The 18,435-nt window shown below is 41.1% G+C and overlaps 1 protein-coding gene across 2 annotated transcripts in view; it reads left to right on the top strand.

Annotated features, from left to right (window-relative positions):
* The window catches only part of ARMC8 (armadillo repeat containing 8), a 107,878-nt gene that overhangs the window by 35,902 nt on the left and 53,541 nt on the right, over positions 1 to 18,435 (top strand). For both annotated transcript variants that reach the window (XM_008049279.2, XM_008049280.2), the window contains 7 exons: positions 2,664 to 2,735; positions 4,127 to 4,269; positions 4,374 to 4,471; positions 8,350 to 8,442; positions 14,314 to 14,394; positions 16,326 to 16,401; positions 16,499 to 16,589. In XM_008049279.2, the coding sequence (XP_008047470.2) occupies positions 2,664 to 2,735; positions 4,127 to 4,269; positions 4,374 to 4,471; positions 8,350 to 8,442; positions 14,314 to 14,394; positions 16,326 to 16,401; positions 16,499 to 16,589 (654 nt within the window). The remainder of the gene's footprint in view (positions 1 to 2,663; positions 2,736 to 4,126; positions 4,270 to 4,373; positions 4,472 to 8,349; positions 8,443 to 14,313; positions 14,395 to 16,325; positions 16,402 to 16,498; positions 16,590 to 18,435) is intronic.

Below are 18,435 nucleotides of genomic sequence, written 5' to 3'. Positions count from 1 at the left end.
TTCCGCAGCCTCGACCTGCTGGGCTCCGGCGATCCTTCCGCCTCATCCTTCCAAATAGCTGGAACTACAGACGCGCGCTACCATGCCCGGCTAATTTTTTATTTATTGTAGAGATGAGGTCTCGCCAAGTTGCCCAGGCGGGTCTCGAACCCGCGGGCTCAGGCAATCCACTCACCTCGGTCTCCCAAAGCGTGGGATTATAGGCTGACCACCCGAGCCTGGCTGCTTGGCCTTATGATCCTATGCCAGAACTTGGTAAACCTCAGCAGACCTCATTCTGTTCAGTCCCATAAGCAATTGAAAAAAAGCTGCTTACCTTTTGTAAACCATATGGAAGATCTGAGGAATAGTTCACAGAGAGAGGAAGGTCAGGCCTTGAAAAAAGATCTACCCTCAGGCACTGGACTTAGGAACAGAAGAAAAGACCAGGCGGTGTCAGTGTTTGGCTCAGACTGGTAGCAATGCCATTGAGAAACTTGCACGAGGTGTTGCAGTATTTTTCTGCAATAATTGAAGAAGGTAATTGAGGAGAAGGGTTAGTTTTCACCAGGTTTTCAAATGCCAGCGAATATATTTGGCATTAGAAATACATATATGCTGACTGTAACATTTTTAAATTTTTTTACACAAATTTTCTCACTGTTTTTTCTACAAGAGCATGCTTTCCAAGGGGCAGCACATTCCTGTATATTACAGAGCTCTGCCTTCTGGAGGAGAGAAAGTCAAGGGAGATGGGGCGAGTGCCTAGGGCCGCGTATGTTGGGGTGTGAAGGAAGGCCAAGAGCGCCAAGGCGGTGTCCCCATCCGGCCTCACTCTCCCTTATTAGAATTTTGTGATGCTCCTTGTACTCTCCTGAACTTAAATTCATAGTGATGTAACCTCACATACATAATTCTAAAAAATATGCCTTCTCTGTGTGTCGAGAAAGAGAGAAATTATAATGTTTCTATATGTAAATGCTTAGACCTGACTGTACCAGGAAACTTAATGAGGTGGTGAGAATGTAAGAACTGCGAAGACAGCCTGATGGAGAGACGTAGCAGTGACAACTCAACACTGTGACTGCCACTGCATGGGTGATGGGATTTTTCAGAATGAATAATTTTGACAAAAAGTGTATCTTTCTTTTATTTACAGGGCCAGTACAATACTGAAAGAATTAGCTTTTTAAAAATTGTGCAAACAACATTTTCTGTTTATTTTTAAAACTGGCCGGAAATTCTGGACACTCTCACAAGCTTCGGAAATGTCCCTCAGAGGCTCTAATACCCTCCTGCCCACTTTGAGAATCATTGCTGTATAGAACCGCATCATGTTCTAGCGTTCAAGCCGCAGTACCAACTTGGCGTGTGGCTCACGCCTGTAATCCCATTGCTTAGGGAGTTGGAGGCAAGAGGATTGCCTGAGCCCAGAAGTTCGAGACCAGCTTGGGCAATTGGCAAGACCTCGTTTCTGCAATAAATAAAAAATCAACCGGATGGTGGCACACGCCTTTGGTTCCAGCTACTTGGAAGGCTGAGGTGGAAGGATTGCCTGAACCCAGGAGGCTTCAGTGGCTGTGATCATATAATTGCACTCCACACTCCGGCCTGGGCCACAGAGTAAGACTCTGATTTGATAGATAGATAGTAGATAGATAAAACAGCAGTACTGACAAAGTAGGAGAAGTATTTCTAAAACATTTTATTAGTACTGGGTTTATTTTTGAGCTATTCATTTTTTCTCCATGTGTCCTTTGGAACCAACTATGAATTTATGAGCCATGGGACAGTGACACAGATACTCTTATTGTGGAACAGAGTTTTACTTAACCTGGTGAAGTGTAGAGCTTTATGTAGCTAGAATAAAAAATACTGATGAACATCTGAGAAATATTAAAGATTTTTTCTTATTTTTTAATCTCAAGATAATTGGCTGTTTATAATAAAATAAAATTTCATTTAAAAAGATAATTGGCTGCTTAAGCAAAAATAGTAAGTAACAATGTATTGTGGTGTTTCTAACCAAGTTAAAAATAAAGTGTATGACAGCAGTAGCATAAAGAACACACAGGGAATGAAGGTAGACATTTGCAAGGGTCTTAAAATACACGGGAAATGGGAGACTGTCACTTGAAGGTTGACTGTGATAAATTAAAAGATGCGTTTGCAGTTCTGAAGCAACCATTAAAACAGAAATACTCCAAAAGGCACAGCTAGTAGGACAACAAAACAGATAAAATGGACTAATAAGAAATATTCTGTCTAAAATAACTTAAAAAAAGAGGAAAAAGTGATCCCTTAATCAAGGAGCTGTGTTCTGTGGATTGTTTTTTTCTTAAACTTCCCACTCCCAGAGCTGTGAGTGCGAAGGTGGCCTCCTGTCCTTTCTCTTCAAAGGATTAGTGGGTTCTCTTCTGAGAATAGCTCAGTTGTATTGGAAATCCTTTGCCGGTGCTCAGGGCGTCTTCTGCTTTCCTCCGGGTCCCACTCTCACTCGGCACCTGTCTCTACCTCTTCTCTTTAGCACTCAAGTGAAAGGGAGAGACCGTGCTTGACTTTGTCACGAACTTCTATACTTGCCAGTCCAAGAGGATGCATAATCAAGTGGAATGAATTGGCCTATGGTTGTTTTTTTCAGTGATATCTCAACATACTTTACTTTTTTCTTTCCCTGAATTCAGAGACATGAAAAATGCTGTAATTGGAAACAACAAGCAGAAAGCCAATCTCATAGTTTTAGGAGCTGTTCCAAGGTATGTTTGCCATCTCATTGCCTTTCTACCTTTCATACTAAGTTTCTAGTATGTTTCTCACTTTCAGTTATAAAACTTATTTTTTCCCATGTTGCTTATCTTATTTTTAAAGTAAATCCTGTTTTTGTAAATAAATGTTTTGACGTATATGAGCCATCTTTAAGAAAAAAAATTATAAAGTAACAGAATGGAATAAGAAATGAATGTATTAACACTTTTCAGAAATTTAGAAAGATAATTGACCTTGCAATAAAAGGGTTTGCTGAGTCCGTAAGCAACGTATACCAGCCTGATACTTTATTCCCCATCTCCTTAGAGCCCTGACTTAGAAGTCTCAAGATTTTTGAGTTTAAAGAAGGAAAAAAACCCTGCTTGGTTTTAAATTCTGCTTTTTCTTTTAATCTTCTAATTTTTACAATTTTCTATTTTTCAAGTTAGCATAGGAAATTTGGGGAGTTTGCTTTCTGCTTCTGATGACCTAATTAGCTTCCTTTGGGCAAAAGCAATGGAAGTTATATAACTTCTATTGCTTTTGCTACCCAGAACTAAGTTTTGTGTGCAATTGCTATTAGATTTTCATTCAGAATTTTCCAGTTGTTTTGGATTTTTCTCCTCTTATTTTCTGGTTTTGAGACAGGATTAGTGGTTTTAATGTCTTTGATGTCACTGATCTCAAATATATACTTTAATAACTATGAAGCTCTCAGCAGCCTTTCTTAGGAGACTCGTGTTCGGTGTATGTAAATAATGTTTGAGGGAGCATGAGGGTCCTGGCTCTGAACAGAAGGGAGAGGGTCATGGCTGGCGGAGGGTTAGGGCTTGGGGAGTGGTTGCTCGGCAAGCTGGGCTGGAGGAGCAGAGGGAGGCTCTCTTCCTGTCCCAAGTGTGAGAACTGGAAACAGGAGAAACTTCCCTTGCTTGAAGAGCTGCCCAGAGAGTCTGCGTGTTCCCTCCGGGCCAGACCTCTGCATTCTCTGCACTGCTGCTCTAGACTCAGGGTCTGTTTCTAGCAGGATCTAAGGTCTGGCAGCACGTGATGTTGAGAGTTTGCATTCTGAAGAGCCCCTTCTGGATGTGCCAGGTGACGGGAGCTCTGGTGCTGCAGCTTCTGCAGAGACCACTTGTGCACGACTTTCCGATTTGCAGTTTCAATGAATTCTGATGTTATGTGATGGTTGTTTTGTTCAAATGTTGTTTCTTTATTGGATTAGCAGATGATATAAACAAATGGCCATTTCCCAGAGGGATTCAAATAAACTCAACCAAGCGTATTTTAGTGTGTAGAACGTACACTCCTTTTTCATCATGTTTCTTTAATTTCAGGTTTTTGAATCTTTTTATTTATCATGTTCCTATTTATTTAATTATTTATTGATTTACCTTCCTTTTAGATTATTGTACTTGCTTCAGCAAGAAACCTCAAGCACGGAGCTGAAAACTGAATGTGCAGTGGTACTGGGAAGTCTTGCTATGGGTACTGAAAACAATGTCAAGTCTCTACTGGACTGCCATATTATCCCTGCCTTACTGCAAGGTATGTAGGGAAGCCATTTTTGCTTAAGTAAAGATAAGGATTGGTTTGTGGTATTTTAAATACTGGTTGCAAAGATGAGTCCCAAATCTAGTTTCTGTTCCTAGGACTCTTGTCCCCAGACCTGAAGTTTATTGAAGCTTGCCTCCGGTGCCTGCGTACCATCTTCACCAGTCCCGTCACTCCAGAGGAGCTACTATATACAGTAAGTTTTAATTGTTTTTGAGTCTCACTCTGTTACCCAGGCATGGTCATGGCTACCACAGCCTCAATCTGTCGGGCTCAGGTGATCCTTCCGCCTCAGCCTTCCAAGTAGCTGAAACTACAGGCGCATATCACCATGCTCAGCTAACTTTTTGATTTATTGTAGAGATGAAGTCTTGCCAAGTGGCCCAGGCTAGTCGCAAACACCTGGGTTCAGGCAATTCTCTCATCTCTGCCTCCCAATGTTATGGGATTACAGATGCGAGCCACTGCATCTGGCCAGATTATTATAAACTGTAGTCACCCTACATAGGATTTTCTTCATGAAAATTAGGCCAATGTTTTTGAAACACTTATATGGATAAGTGTTTCATAATAAGAAGTGCATTTTCTTTTCCATTGCCTCACTACACATGTGTGAGAGTGCATGTGTGTGCACATGCATGCATCTGTGAGAATCCTGAGACAAGCTTTGTGACACAGTTCCACAGATGTGATGCCCTCCAGTTTCTATTCTACCATTCTTCTTTTTTTTTTTAGTTTAAATGCTGGTTGTGTTTCAGCAAAGAATCAGATTGTCAAACTGTACACGTGTGAATCAAAGCTCTGACCCAGAATCATGCCTTGCAGACATTTGAAGAATGTAAGTGATCAAGAGATGCAGGCAGAGCGAGTGTGAGGAAGGGGATGTGCTGTGTGGCTCCTAGTCCACCCTTCCTACGTTGGCCCTAATGATCCGTGAGGTCCGAAAGGGAGATTCGTCAGTTACCTCACACGGCGGGTGTGTCTGAATTATAAGCATCTTAATTTTATACCTCCACGTTTTCTTTTTTCTTTTTTGAGTTGCAGTCTCACTCTGTCACCCGGGCTGGAGAGTTGCTCTGTCACCTGGGCTGGAGGGCAGTGGCACACTCCCGGCCACTGTGACCCCGACCTGCTGGGCTCAGGTGGTCCTTCCGCCTCAGCCTTCCAAGTAGCTGGAACTACAGGCGTATGCCATCACGCCTGAGTAATTTTTTGATTTATTGTAGCAGTGAGATCTCACCAAGTTGCCCAGGCTGGTCTCGAACCCATGGGCTCCGGCAATCCTTTCACCTCGTCCTCCCAAAGAGCCACTGTGCCTGGCCTTACCTTCAAGTTTTAAGTTACATTTTTTGGGGGGAGTCATGCCTCATAAATCTTTTTTCTTTTAAATTTTTAGTTTTCAGATGTGGGGTACGATTCAGAGTTTGGTATACAAATGTTCATTATGCAGGTACCTTTGTTGATGAGGTGTGCATAAGTCATATATTGCTTACTACAGTGGTTCTCAAACTTGAGCATGCACTCGAGTTACCTGGAGGACTTGCTACACAGGGATTGCTGCACCCCACCTCCAGAGTCTCTGACCCAGTGAGTCGTGGGGGACCTGAGAATGTGCATTTCTAACACATTTCCAGTAACTCAGATGTTACTAGTCTGTGGTCAAAGTTCTCTTTTTGACAACTATTGGTTTCCGTAAACATTCTGCTCAAAGCATTCCATGGAGAAGGTCCCTCTTAATAAATGCCAGTGTATGCTCCTAGAGGTCATATTATCAGGTTTACAGAGGAGTAAGCCAGCCACCCATCTTTTCCTGGAAATTTCTCACCAGCTCTGTGATGGGGGAGACATTGGTCCTGGCCACCTGCTTTAACTCCTTTCTCCTCACTCTCTAAATTGACTCATGACCTACTAACGGGTCATGGAACACAGTTTGGAAAATTCTGGTCGGGCCAGTTAACTTTTTTACGTGAAAAAAACTAAGACCTAAGGAGCATAAGTATGGATTCTGAGGGAATCTAACTTATGCAGCGTCTCCGTTTTGTGCCTTAGAGATCATACCTCAGACACAGGGACACACCCGTGAAGAATGTTGGACAAAGGAGTTTTCAGTTTAATTAACGTCTGTGAGTCGAGTGTGTGGAGACCAGCTGCTACAATGACTCAGGCTCTAACGTAGAGACAGGGTAGCCTAGTGCAGTCAGAAGAGCACAGGATTCTAGTTAGAAATCCTATGTATGAGGTGGACGATTCTGGGCAAATCATGAGATTGTTCTTTGCTTTATTTAGTCATCTATAAACAGATACATAAACACAGTTGGCAGAAGGGGGGCAGGTGCGAAGAACTGGGATGGGAGCTCTTGCACCTGAGGAAAACTGAGGAATGCTAGAGCAATCAAGAAGTGGAAATAGCTTTAGGAGCCCCACGGAGGCTTTTTACATCTCCCTCGATGTGCCTGTTCTGACTTAGCTGCTGTCTGCTTTGCTGTCTTCTGCCCTTCCCCCACTTGACATTCTCATCTTCTCTTTCTTTTCTTTCGTACATTTATTTATTTTTATTTTTTTGAGTCGCAGTCTTACTCTGCACACTCACGGCCACCGCAGCCTCAACCTGCTGTGCTCAGGCGATCCTTCTGCCTCAGCCTTCCAAGTAGCTGGAACCACAGGCGTGTGCCACCACGCCCGGCTAATTGTTTGATTTCTTGTATAGACAAGGTCTTGCCAGGTTGCCCAGGCTGGTCTTGAATCCCTGGACTCAGACCGTCTTCTCACTTCTACCTCCCAAAGTGGTGGGATTACAGGCATGAGCCACCGTGCCTAGCTTTCTTTCTGTGCATTTAGTACCTGACTTTCTTTGAGGTTTTCTGAGGTTTTAAGTTGCTTGTGACAACACAGAGGGTTATACTAACACTCAGGAGGGAGATTCTGCTTGTAGGGAATCGGCAGCCGTCAGTTTTCTCTTTTTGCTTTCACATATCTTGGGATTCTTTTCTTTCCAAATATATCCTCAAATCCTGTTCATCCCAGCAAGAGTGTTCAATTAAGCTTTTTCCTTGCCCTCTTGTTTCTGGTGAGGATCCTCAGAGGGTAGTCTGAGGACCAGTGGCAGCAGCTTCATCTGAGGGCTCACCAGAACGCAGCCAGGTCCTGCCCCGAGCCCACCGGATCGGGATCTGTCCACTGAGAACACTTCCTGGAAATTCGCGTGCATGTTGGTGCTTGAGAAGCTCAACTTTAGGACTCGCAACAGCACTGACTAGGAGGCTTGGGCTAAGTCTCCTCCATCTGTGGGTCCTGGCCAAAGACCCTTTCAACTTTTAATACCTTTTGCATTCTAAATAAAAGGAGATTCTTGGCGAGCTCTGCAGCAGAGTGAGCTGAATCTTTTTTCTTGTACCACCATCCATATAGGTTAAATGTCAGCATTAGACAGAGAGTGGGCTGTATGTGAGAAGTTGTCAGTCATATAAATTGTTTGGTCTTGTGCAGATTGAAAAAGCTAGCTATAGTCTTCATGAGAGGTTGTTGGTAGTCACTGATGTTTACCATAACATCTCAAAAATCAAAATTACCAAGTTTTCTATCTATACAAGAATTCCTTCTTATAAACGATTTAGTATTGTATAAATTGCCAGTCACCCTCACATTTTGATTTTGTTTTATTTTTTTTGAAAGCAGGATTTATTGAGAGGACAGAAAAACCCCCACAGTGGGAGGGGACTCGAGGGGGTTGCCCCCATTTTGATTTTAGAACTGATTTCTGTCGAGTCCTTTTTGGTTTCAGAACAGATTCCTGTCAGTGATTTTGCTCTGTTGTGAAGATACAGGCTGCTGATGGAAAAGATAGTGAGAATCTCTGGTTGTCATATTTTCATACTGAGGGTGAATATTGAAGTCCCTTTCCTCGCCCATTACCTAGGCAGTTTGATCGCCACGTTGCTTTTGCTTTGGTCTGTTTCTTAAGAAGGCTTGATTCCTGCCATTCAGATACGGTGTGCCTGCTTGTGGGAAAGTCTTGCCAAATGTACTCTCGGTGCCTAAGTTCCTGTTGCTGTGCTCTGCTTTCTTTGCCTCCAGGATGCCACAGTGATCCCACACCTCATGGCACTGCTCAGCAGGTCCCGCCACACCCAGGAGTACATCTGCCAGATCTTCTCACACTGCTGTAAAGTAAGAACCAGGACACGTATTCTCTGTCATGTGAAACCTTATGCGCTTAACAGACATGCCTTCTTTGTCTGTTTTCCCAGAGATATTCTGTATGTATGTAAGTAAACCTGTGTATATGTTTTTTCCCTTTTCTTTTTAACACAATTGTCAGCATGACATACATACATACAGTTCTGCACCTTGTATTTGTCACTTGACGTATCTTGAAGGCTACTCCCTACCACTACATAAGGAGCTCCTTTGTTTTTTAACAGCTACATAGTATTTTACTATATAGATGTATAGCAATGTATTTAACTAGTCCACTATTGTTTGACATTTAGCTTGTTTCCAATATGGCTGTCACAAAATACTGCGGCAAGTAACTTGGATATGTGGCATTTTATACGAAATGGAATTGTTAAGCCAAAGAATATGTGCATTTATAATTTTACCACATACTGTCTTTTATTGAGGCTGTCCCATTCTATAACTCTAGCGGCGTGTGATCATGACTGTTTTCCCACACCCTCAGTTGCCAAGAGCAGTTTAAATGATAAATAAACGAGAGTTGAATTGCATAAGGAGACGTGAGAAAGCTTCTCATCTGCTCGTTGTTGAGCCAAGCTTCTCTTTGTCTTCTCTTCAGTTTAGGTTTGGGACCTAAACTGAAGAGTGCTGTGAGGTACTAACTGCTTCGCTTGGTGGATTATCCGTTCCTTGGGCCTTTTGATAACCATGGGTGATCATTTGAGATCTTTCTTAATTTCTGTTCATTTTCTAACTAAGTAATTATCTTCTGATGGTTCCGTGAGTGTTTCAGATATGGCATTACCTTCCTGTCACAATATAGGCACCAAGTGCAGAGCTTTGGGACCAGTGGGAAAGAAGGGATAAGAGAAGTGGTAAACCCCCTGCATTCCATAGTAGGGAGACCACAGGTCTGTGCTATTTTAGAACAGCTTCCCAAATGAATGAAAACCAATCACTTGGTTCCAGGGAAAGTTTCTCCATTATTTTATTTATTTATTTTTTTGAGTCAGAGTCTCACTCTGTTGCCCAGGCTGGAGTGCAGTGGCACACTCAACGGCTACCGCAGCCTTGACCTGCTGGGCTCAGGCGTTCCTTCCACCTCAGCCTCCCGAATAGCTGGAACCACAGGTGTGTGTCACCATGTCTGGCTAATTTTTTGATTTATTGTAGAGACAAGGTTTTGCCAAGTTACCCAGGCTGGTCTTGAACCCCTGGGCTGAGGCAATCCTCTCTCCTCCACCTCCCAAAGTGCTGGGATTACAGGCGTGAGCCACTGTGCCCAGCCTCCATTATAATTCAGACATTTACACCCCCTTCCAAGGAAGTCCCAGCTGTTTATCACAGTCTTTTCAATACTGTGTAAGACATTTTGAATTTAAGAATTTTGTCAAAAAGTTTTGAAATTTTTCTTCTTGAGTTACTTTGACAATATGTAGGCCAACTCATAGGATCAGGGATATCAAACAGTGCCTTAGTCTTTTGAGATGGGCAGAGAAAGGCTTTAAGAAAATAGCAATTTTGTTGCAATTTAATTGGTAAAATAGGTTTAAAACAAGATCGAGAAGATACTCCAGAACTGTATGCCTCATTAAGAATCTTTCAAGCTGGGTTCGATGGCTCAGCCTGTAATCCCGTGCTTTGGGAGGCTGAGGTGAGTGGATTGCCTGAGGCTGCGGGTTCGAGATCCACCTGGGCAATTTGGTGAGACTTCATCTCTACAATAAATCAAAAAATCAGCTGGGTATGGTAGCACGTGCCTGTAGTTCCGGCTACTCGGAAGGCTGAGGTGGAAGGATTGCTGGAGCCCAGCAGGTCGAGGCTGCAGTGGCCACTCCCGGTCTGGATGACAGAGTGAGACTCCAACTCAAAAAAAAAAAAAAAGAATCTTTCAAGGTTTATTCCTGAGTGTTCAAGAGAGCACAGCATCTACTAGTTATAGCCATAGTAATCCCAAGAGTGTTGAAAATTGGACTTGTAGGAATAATTGTGTGTCAGATTATTTTGGTAATTTATTAAATGTTGGAATAATCTCATCTCTGAAGCTACCCAAGTAGCTTCCAGGGTTACTCATCAGAAACTTTTAATATTTTTGATATTGCTCAGATGAAACTTCTCAATGCTGTATTAGCTGAAATCATAGATGAAGGAGTACCATTATTTTATTGTCACTATTTATTTTCCTGGAGAGAAACTTCGGCTGTGAATAATGATTTACAGCTACCCTCATACCGCTGACAGAACTGAAAATGTTATCAGAGAAAATCACCCTCACTCAGCTTTCTTTTAGCCTGGTAATTAGCATTTGCCACTGAATTTAATTGATGAAATGTAAGTATTCTGAATTATAACTCGGCCTCAAGAAACACTATAGCATTTGTAAGCCTAATGACAAAAGTAATAGTCTAAAATGCAATATTAATTTCTTTACTGATGCCCTAACAGCATGTGTCTTTGAAAACAATCTGATGGTCTATGTATTGTCATTAATTATACAAATCTTTTCTTTTCATGTTCTTTTTGCATGTAGGCTCAAAATAAAATTAATGATAGAATTTTAAGACTCAATCTCAGGGACTCACTTAGCTAAAATTAAATGGAACAAGACTTAAAGTTACTAGTTTGCTTAGACAATATCAAATAGATTTACATGCTTTGGGGAAGAGAAAAAAAGGGAGAGATTACCCAAAGCACTTGTATTATAAGCTAATTATAATATCTTTGAAATCCTCTCCCTGACTCATTAAAGAGCAAAAAAAGGCTGGTAATAACATTTATTGGAATTCTAACTTCTAAACTGTTGCCCTTTCCTAAACAGTTACTCAGATTTCTGAGAGTTGTTTTTTGGAGTTTAAGAAGATGAGGGCTTATGCTCTTCTCACCTGGTGGATGCTACCTCACTAACCACCAGGTTCATGCAGGCTGATTTGGAGAAAGACGCAAGAGAGACTTGATAAGAATCAAATGATAGCTCCTCTCTCTAGTTGGTTCAGCCACTTATTCCTTTCTTGCAATTGTTTTTACAGTCTCAATGTTTAACCTCAGAGAGGAGTAAGAGCTTATTTTGTAACAAATGTTCATTGCCATCTTTGAGGCAAATAATTTGAAGAATAAAATATAAAGTATTCTGTCAGCAGCAGAGAATAATTATGTACAGAGAGAATTTCATTGTGCTTGTTTTTTTCACCATTATTTGTAAATATAACTCAGAATATTCCATAAATAATTCCGATCTTAAAAAAAATACATGCACATGGTTATACACTGAAGTTGTTTGTAATAGTAGAAGACTGAAAACAGTCTAAATGACTATAGCGTACTAGTTCACTAAAGAATGGGACATTGACTGGACTTGATGGCTCAGCCTGTAATCCCAGCACTTCGGGAGGCCAAGGCCAGTGGATTGCCTGAGCACTGCAAGACCAGCCCGGGCAACTTGGCGACACCTTGTCTCTGGCGGGGGCGGGGGGAAGAATGGGACATTTATACACTAAGGCCAAAAAATGAATTGAGAAAATGCTTTTTGTATTGATATGAATAATCTCTGAGATAAGTTGTACAGGAAATAAAGGTTTAGAACAGTGTGTATAGTATTTTACCGTCTGTATTAAATAGGGAAAAGAATATACTTATATATTTGCTTGTATGTTTGTAAAGTGTCTTGTAAAATATAAAGTAATTTGTTAGTATTAGATCATCTCTAAGTAGGGTCAGCTCACAGGCCCAGGTGGAGGAACAGTGAGGGCTAAGGGGCCAAGGCAGCAAGCACCCTGCTTACTCAGCCATTTTGCGAAGCTCTGCCAGTGTTTACATTGGGACATCGGAATGGCAAGGAAGGCAAAAACCTTAGTATGCTGACATATGCGCTGAGGTGCTTAGGCTTATCTTCACAGGTTTGCAGCTAGGTCAGAGAAAATAGGTCAGTTTCTTTGGAGACCCTTCTTTTCCTTGGCTCCCCCATTATTGACTCCACCACTATCTTTATAATGAATAAGCCAAAGCCAAGCATGGTTTCTCACACCTGTAATCCCAGCACTTTGGGTTGAGTTGGAGGATTGCATGAGGCCAGAAGTTCAAGACCAGCCTGGGTGACAGAGTGAGACCCTGTATCTACAGAACTTCAAAAATGAGCTGGACATCGTGGTGTGCTCCTGTAGTCCCAGCTACTCAGAAAGCTGAGGTGGGAGGATCACTTGAACCCACGAGTTCGAGGTATAGTGAGCTATGATTATGCCATTGTATTCCAGCCTGGATGACAGAGCAAGACCCTGTCTGTCCCCTTTGTACCCCCCCAAAAAAAAGACCAGGGACACCTTTGTTTCAAATGAGACAATGTAAGTAAAGCATTTAGAGCAGAGCCCAGCACGTACCAGGTACCCAGTAAGTAGTACCTGTGATTATATATGGAGCTGCCTGAAAGAAATGCGTGCAAAGACAAAACACTGAAAACCTGTGCCCTAAGAATGTCAGTATTTTCATTTATTATAAAAGCATGTTGGCACCATTCTGAATGGATATGTAATAAGAAATATATCAACCCATTGTACTCTGGGAATTTATCCTCATAACCTAAGGATCTATACTGAGATACAGCTTCCATAATGTTCAACAAAACACTACTTGTAACAGTAGAACTTTAGAAACTACCTAACATACAGTTGAGGCTGGGGGAGCGGTCTGTGAGTAAACTGTGGAGTACTCTATCATGATTAAAAATAAGAAATTAGAAGTTAGAAAATGTATGGCGATTAAGAGAGAAATTGCTGAATTTTTTTTTGTTTTTAAGAACTCTAATAATAATATATAAAATGTTTGGGAATTGTTACCTATAAAACAGAATATGTCTGTTGTGCTGTTCAGAAGTGTGAATGGTAATCTGTCTCCCTACTTCAAATGAAGGATGTTTTGTCCAAAAAGAAAATGAGCATCTCCAAGGTAGTTGTTACTTGCCTAAATCATGGGTTGGAAAAATTGGTTTGAGAGCTCTTGTTCTGGATCAATAACTAACTTCCTCCAGCGAACCCAGATAGATAGGCTACTTTTTGTTGATGTTTTTCTCCACTGAATAATGACATGCATGAAATACTATCTCTGTCTTGTCTTTAATTGACTTTTTATTAGTTGATTGGATGAGGTGGAACATGAATGAGTGAGAATTGTAGCAGATTTGAAGCTTTGTATTAACCTTTAGCTTCTGCCACTTTGAAGATCTTCAGTACATTGATAGTAGAAAATAGAGTTGGTGAGAAAATACCTTCATTTTCCTATCTCTTTACCTTCCTACTCTTGAGAAGTGTTTGTTTTAAAAAGAGAAATGAGATAGAAATATGGAACCAAAAATCCCGTTCACGCCTCAGCTATGGTGTGTTGTTTTTCCCACTGTAGCATTAATAAGATCTCCCTGATGTGTTGAGGTAGGTTAGAGTCTGGTCTAGTTTTTCTTGCAATTAGTTTTTAGAGTTCTCCCTGACAGGTTCATCATCCTAAGTTGCCACAGTTTCCTGCTGACACAGGACAAGAGTGTGTCCATGAAGTAAAGAACGCATAGTGATTGTGTTGCTGTGTTGCCAGTCTGTTTAGTAACTGCAGAGGTCCGTGCCAGGAGAGTGTCTGGGTCCCCTTTCTGCTTTGGGGAGGTGAGAAGCAGCTTTCGTAGCTCTGAGCCAAGCTGAGATACAGCAGTCCCTTGCAGGTCTGAAAACAGTGTCTCCCTGCTTCTTCGGAGTCGAGTGTGCGCAAGCAAAGGATAACTGAGAATTCTGCACTCTAGTGAACGCAGTTTTGTACATTTAAGTAAGTGTGGTTTTATTGGAATGAATCACTGCTCTTCTTAATGTCTCCCTGTATTCTCTTTTCTTACAGGGGCCAGATCATCAAACAATTTTATTTAACCATGGTGCAGTTCAGAATATTGCTCACCTGCTAACCTCACTGTCCTACAAAGTAAGGTGTTAAAAAATTATGGCCAAATTTTTATACCTTGTTTTTGGTTTTAGCAAGAAGTTCACGTATTTTACTGCTGCTTCGATAGGTGTCATCAAAAATAGTAATTTATTAGTATCATGTTCCAGGGCGTTATTTTACCTATAGATTGCTCTTCGAATAGCTGCCCTTGCATCTCCAGTGTTCTAGGATATGGTTGTGCCTTGAGTTGCTATTGAGTTGCAAACAGTATTTTAAGTATTTCCTGGCTAGGTACCAGTCCCATGATGCCTTGAAATATATAGAAGCAGTGGCTTGCTATAGCAGGAAAGACTTTGGATTTCATATTTGAGACCTATATTTAGCCACAGCGTCTCACATGTTATATGTCATATATATGTAATATATGTTATATAGCATATAACCAATTTTACATCAACAGAAAGTGTTCTCTTTTATGTTTTGAGTTAAAAAGTCAAGAGTTTTCAGGCTTATTAATTAAATTTTCTTTGCTGTCTTTTGTGTATAGTTAAGCAGTATCATAATACATGATCAGGCATTGAATTAAAGCCTTGACCATTATTTCCCATATAACAAGTTCTAGCAATTATGGGAACATTGTCCCTGTGGTGTCACATTAGAGCTGAGTATGGCATGAGTTCCTTGCAGAGCAAAGTAGTAGTCATTTTTGTTTTCTGTCTACTTGCATTTGACCCCATTCTGCTCTTTTGGTTCTTAGATTTATTTCAGTTAGGGCCTTCTAAAATGTATGTTTTCCCTGGCTCAGCCATCCAAGTGTGGTCTTGGTGAAGAACTCACAAGGATAGGGATGGAGGGGTGGAGCCAGCTTCTGCTAGCAGAGAGAGGCAGGGGACAGACGTTCACACTGAGGTACTTCTCCGCCCTGTGTGTGCAGAGGCTGGACCCAGCCAGCACTCACACACCAAGAGCAGCTGCTGGGGCTGCTAGTTATTATCCCTTTACTTCGGCTCCTCTGTCTTCATGAATTCTCCCTTCTCTTCTTCCATGTCTTTCTTTTCTACACTAGACTTTGTCATGATATAGAAAACCACAGGTTGTAGAGGGGGAAAGTATCTTGTAACTGCTCTTTTGCCAAAGTTTGTTCCTTGTTCAGAGTGTCTTCAGTTCTAGGTTCCTCCTGTGGGCATAGCCAGTGCTGCAGAACATTGCCCGGGTGAGGGATAGGGCTTCATCACACCACAACTCCCTGTCTTAGGAGGACTTACCAACCTCGTGTTCCACAAAAAACCGTCATGTGTAGACTCAGGCTTAGAAGGAAGGATTAGGTTGTCTGGTAAAAACTGAACAGAAAGAATGAGAAATAACAGCTCTTGCAGGAGCTTCTGCAAATTGCACAACGTATTGTAAGTGGTCAAGAGATTGGGCACTTGGTATCATCCTAGACCGGTGGCCTAGTTTTAAAGATGAGAAGCACAGTTCGTACGTCTTTTAAAAGCTAAGTCAGTTTGGTCCTCCTCGTGTTTTTATCGTGACCTTGCATCCTCTCTATTGTCTTTGCCCCCATCTCCATCCCACACATAGCTATAAGAGCAGTCTTCTTTGTTTGCCTTTCCTGCAGTTCTCTGATTTGTATGTAGTTAGGGAGGAAGAAATGCCCCATTTGAAAGGCACTTGGTGAGTTGCCTTTGTCTTACCAATATTGTATTTTGTACAGTGCTTTTTAAAATTTGATCAGGGATTTATCTAGTTCAATTTTAATTGCTACTGTTTTTCCTCTACTCAAAATGCATTTTGACTCTCATAATTAATATGCAGGTGTTATTGCTATTCCCTTGAGGCCTTCTTTTAGTATTTGAAGCAGATTTACTTCATTGTTTTTTCGGAAGAGGAGTTTAGATTCTGTGACATTAAAATTTGCATTTGTAAAGTTAAGATAAATGCATTTATTGTTTGTTCATTTATTTTTACAGGTTCGAATGCAAGCACTGAAATGCTTCTCAGTTTTAGCTTTTGAAAACCCCCAAGTATCGATGACCCTGGTAAATGGTAGGCTGGAACTTTCAGTGGTACCTACATGATTTAATTTGTGAATTTTGTAGATTTAAAGAATTTTCTTAATTGTTGCTGTTTGTTTTGTTTCTAGTTTTGGTTGATGGTGAATTGTTACCCCAGATTTTTGTGAAGATGTTACAGAGGGATAAGCCCATTGAGATGCAGCTCACATCAGCAAAATGGTAAAAGTTAAGACAATGTGCAAAGAAAGATGGTGCTTTATCAGTATCTTAGAGTATTTTTGGATAGTCCACTTTACTCCAATTTCCATCTTGTTTGGGGATTTTGAAGTTTAAAAGTCAACCGGACTCGGTGGCTTATGCCTGTAATCTCAGCACTTTGAGAGGCGGAGACGAGAGGATTGCCTGAGACCAGCGGTTTGAGACCAGCCTGGGCAACATGGCAAGACCTAGTCTCTACAATAAATCAAGAAATTAAGCCGGGTGTGGTGGCTCATGCCTGAAATCCCAGCACTTTGGGAGGTGGAAGCAAGAGGATTGCCTGAGCCCAGGGGTTCGAGAACAGCCTGGGCAACATGGTGAGACCTCCTCTCTACAATAAGTCAAAATAATTAGCTAGGCATGGTGGTGTGCAGCTGTGGTTCCAGCTACTTGGAATGTTGAGGCGGAAGGATCTCCACCCAGCAGATCGAGGCCGCAGTGGCCATGCACTTCAGCCTGGGAGACAGAGTGAGACTCCGAATCAAAAGAAAAAAAGAAAGAAAGAAATTGAAAAATCATAGGGAGCCAGGTGTGATAGCTTACTCCTGTAATCCCAGTACTTTGAGAGGTTGAGATGAGAGAGTTGCTTGAGCCCAGGAGTTCGAGACCAGCCTAGGCAACATAGCAAAACCTCATCTCTACAAAAAGTCAAAAAATTAACCTGTACTCGGAGGCTGAGGCTGAACGACCACCTGAGACTATGAGATCAAGGCTGCAGTGAGCCGTGAACATGCCGCTTACACTTCAGCTGAGGCAACAGAGTAAGACCCCAGCTCAAAAAAAAATTGAAGGGACTATCTCACATTTTCTTAAATGGATGTGTTTTTGTACTCAGTTATTACTGGTAGTATGCAGAACAGGAACTCTCATATAATATTTAAGACCATCGGTGGAGAATTACTTTATTATATCTTCATCTTACTCTCCTTGTATTTCAGTTGAAATAATACAGAATTAGATCAGATTTTACCAACACATGTTATGCTAAGTACTAAGCCAGGAGAACATAAACACAAAAATATGGAGTGAGAATTAGTTGAAGCTTATAATCAAGGGATGATTTCAGAGAATGTGGCTTCCTTATTCCTCATCTTTTAAGAAAAAAAAATGTGAAACACGAAAAGTCATCATAGAGATGTGATAGATTATAAGAAATTCACGTGATGTGTTCATTTGTGCAGTTTCTGGCTCATAAACTTTCGGTGCATGTTGATGTTTTAATTACCAGTGCATTCATAGTTGAGCACCTGTTGTGTAGGGGGGTCTATGCCAAGGGGATTGTTTAGTTTCAGTATTTAAGCAGCTGTGACCCTAATATTTTGGGGAGAATTAGGAATTTTTAGTGACTTACTCATTGTTTTGGTTTCTATTTATTTGTGTTGTTTTTTGTTTGCTTGCTTTTTGCCTTCAAAACTAAGCATTTGCCTCTTTGTCAGTAAATTAATGTTCTCATGTAAATGGTTTCAGAAAAATAGTGTAACAAGCCTCAAGATAATGATAACATACCATTGAAGAACATACCACTCTAAGAAAAAAAAATAATGATAACAGCTACAAAGACTTCAACCCTCTACAATATAAGTAAAATCATTTTACTAATTTGTATATAGCTTTCTGTAGAAGCTAAACATGGGATGTTTTAATTTTTGCCCCCCATCTTAGTAAAGGAATCTAATTCAAAGAGGAAATTGGTCAATTTAAATTTCTGAAGTGCTTAAATTAATTTTATTCTTATTCAAAGCCAGTTATAGCTATGAAGTATCCTGTTTTTCAGTAGAATCAAATTATTCACTAATTCTCAAAACCA

The sequence above is a fragment of the Carlito syrichta genome, unplaced genomic scaffold (genome assembly GCF_000164805.1).
Source record: "Carlito syrichta isolate Samal-C Ts95f unplaced genomic scaffold, Tarsius_syrichta-2.0.1 Scaffold131333, whole genome shotgun sequence".
In the NCBI taxonomy this organism is placed as follows: domain Eukaryota; kingdom Metazoa; phylum Chordata; class Mammalia; order Primates; family Tarsiidae; genus Carlito; species Carlito syrichta.
The sequence above is the reverse complement of the archived record's forward strand: the minus strand, read 5'-3'. Positions and strand labels throughout refer to the sequence as shown.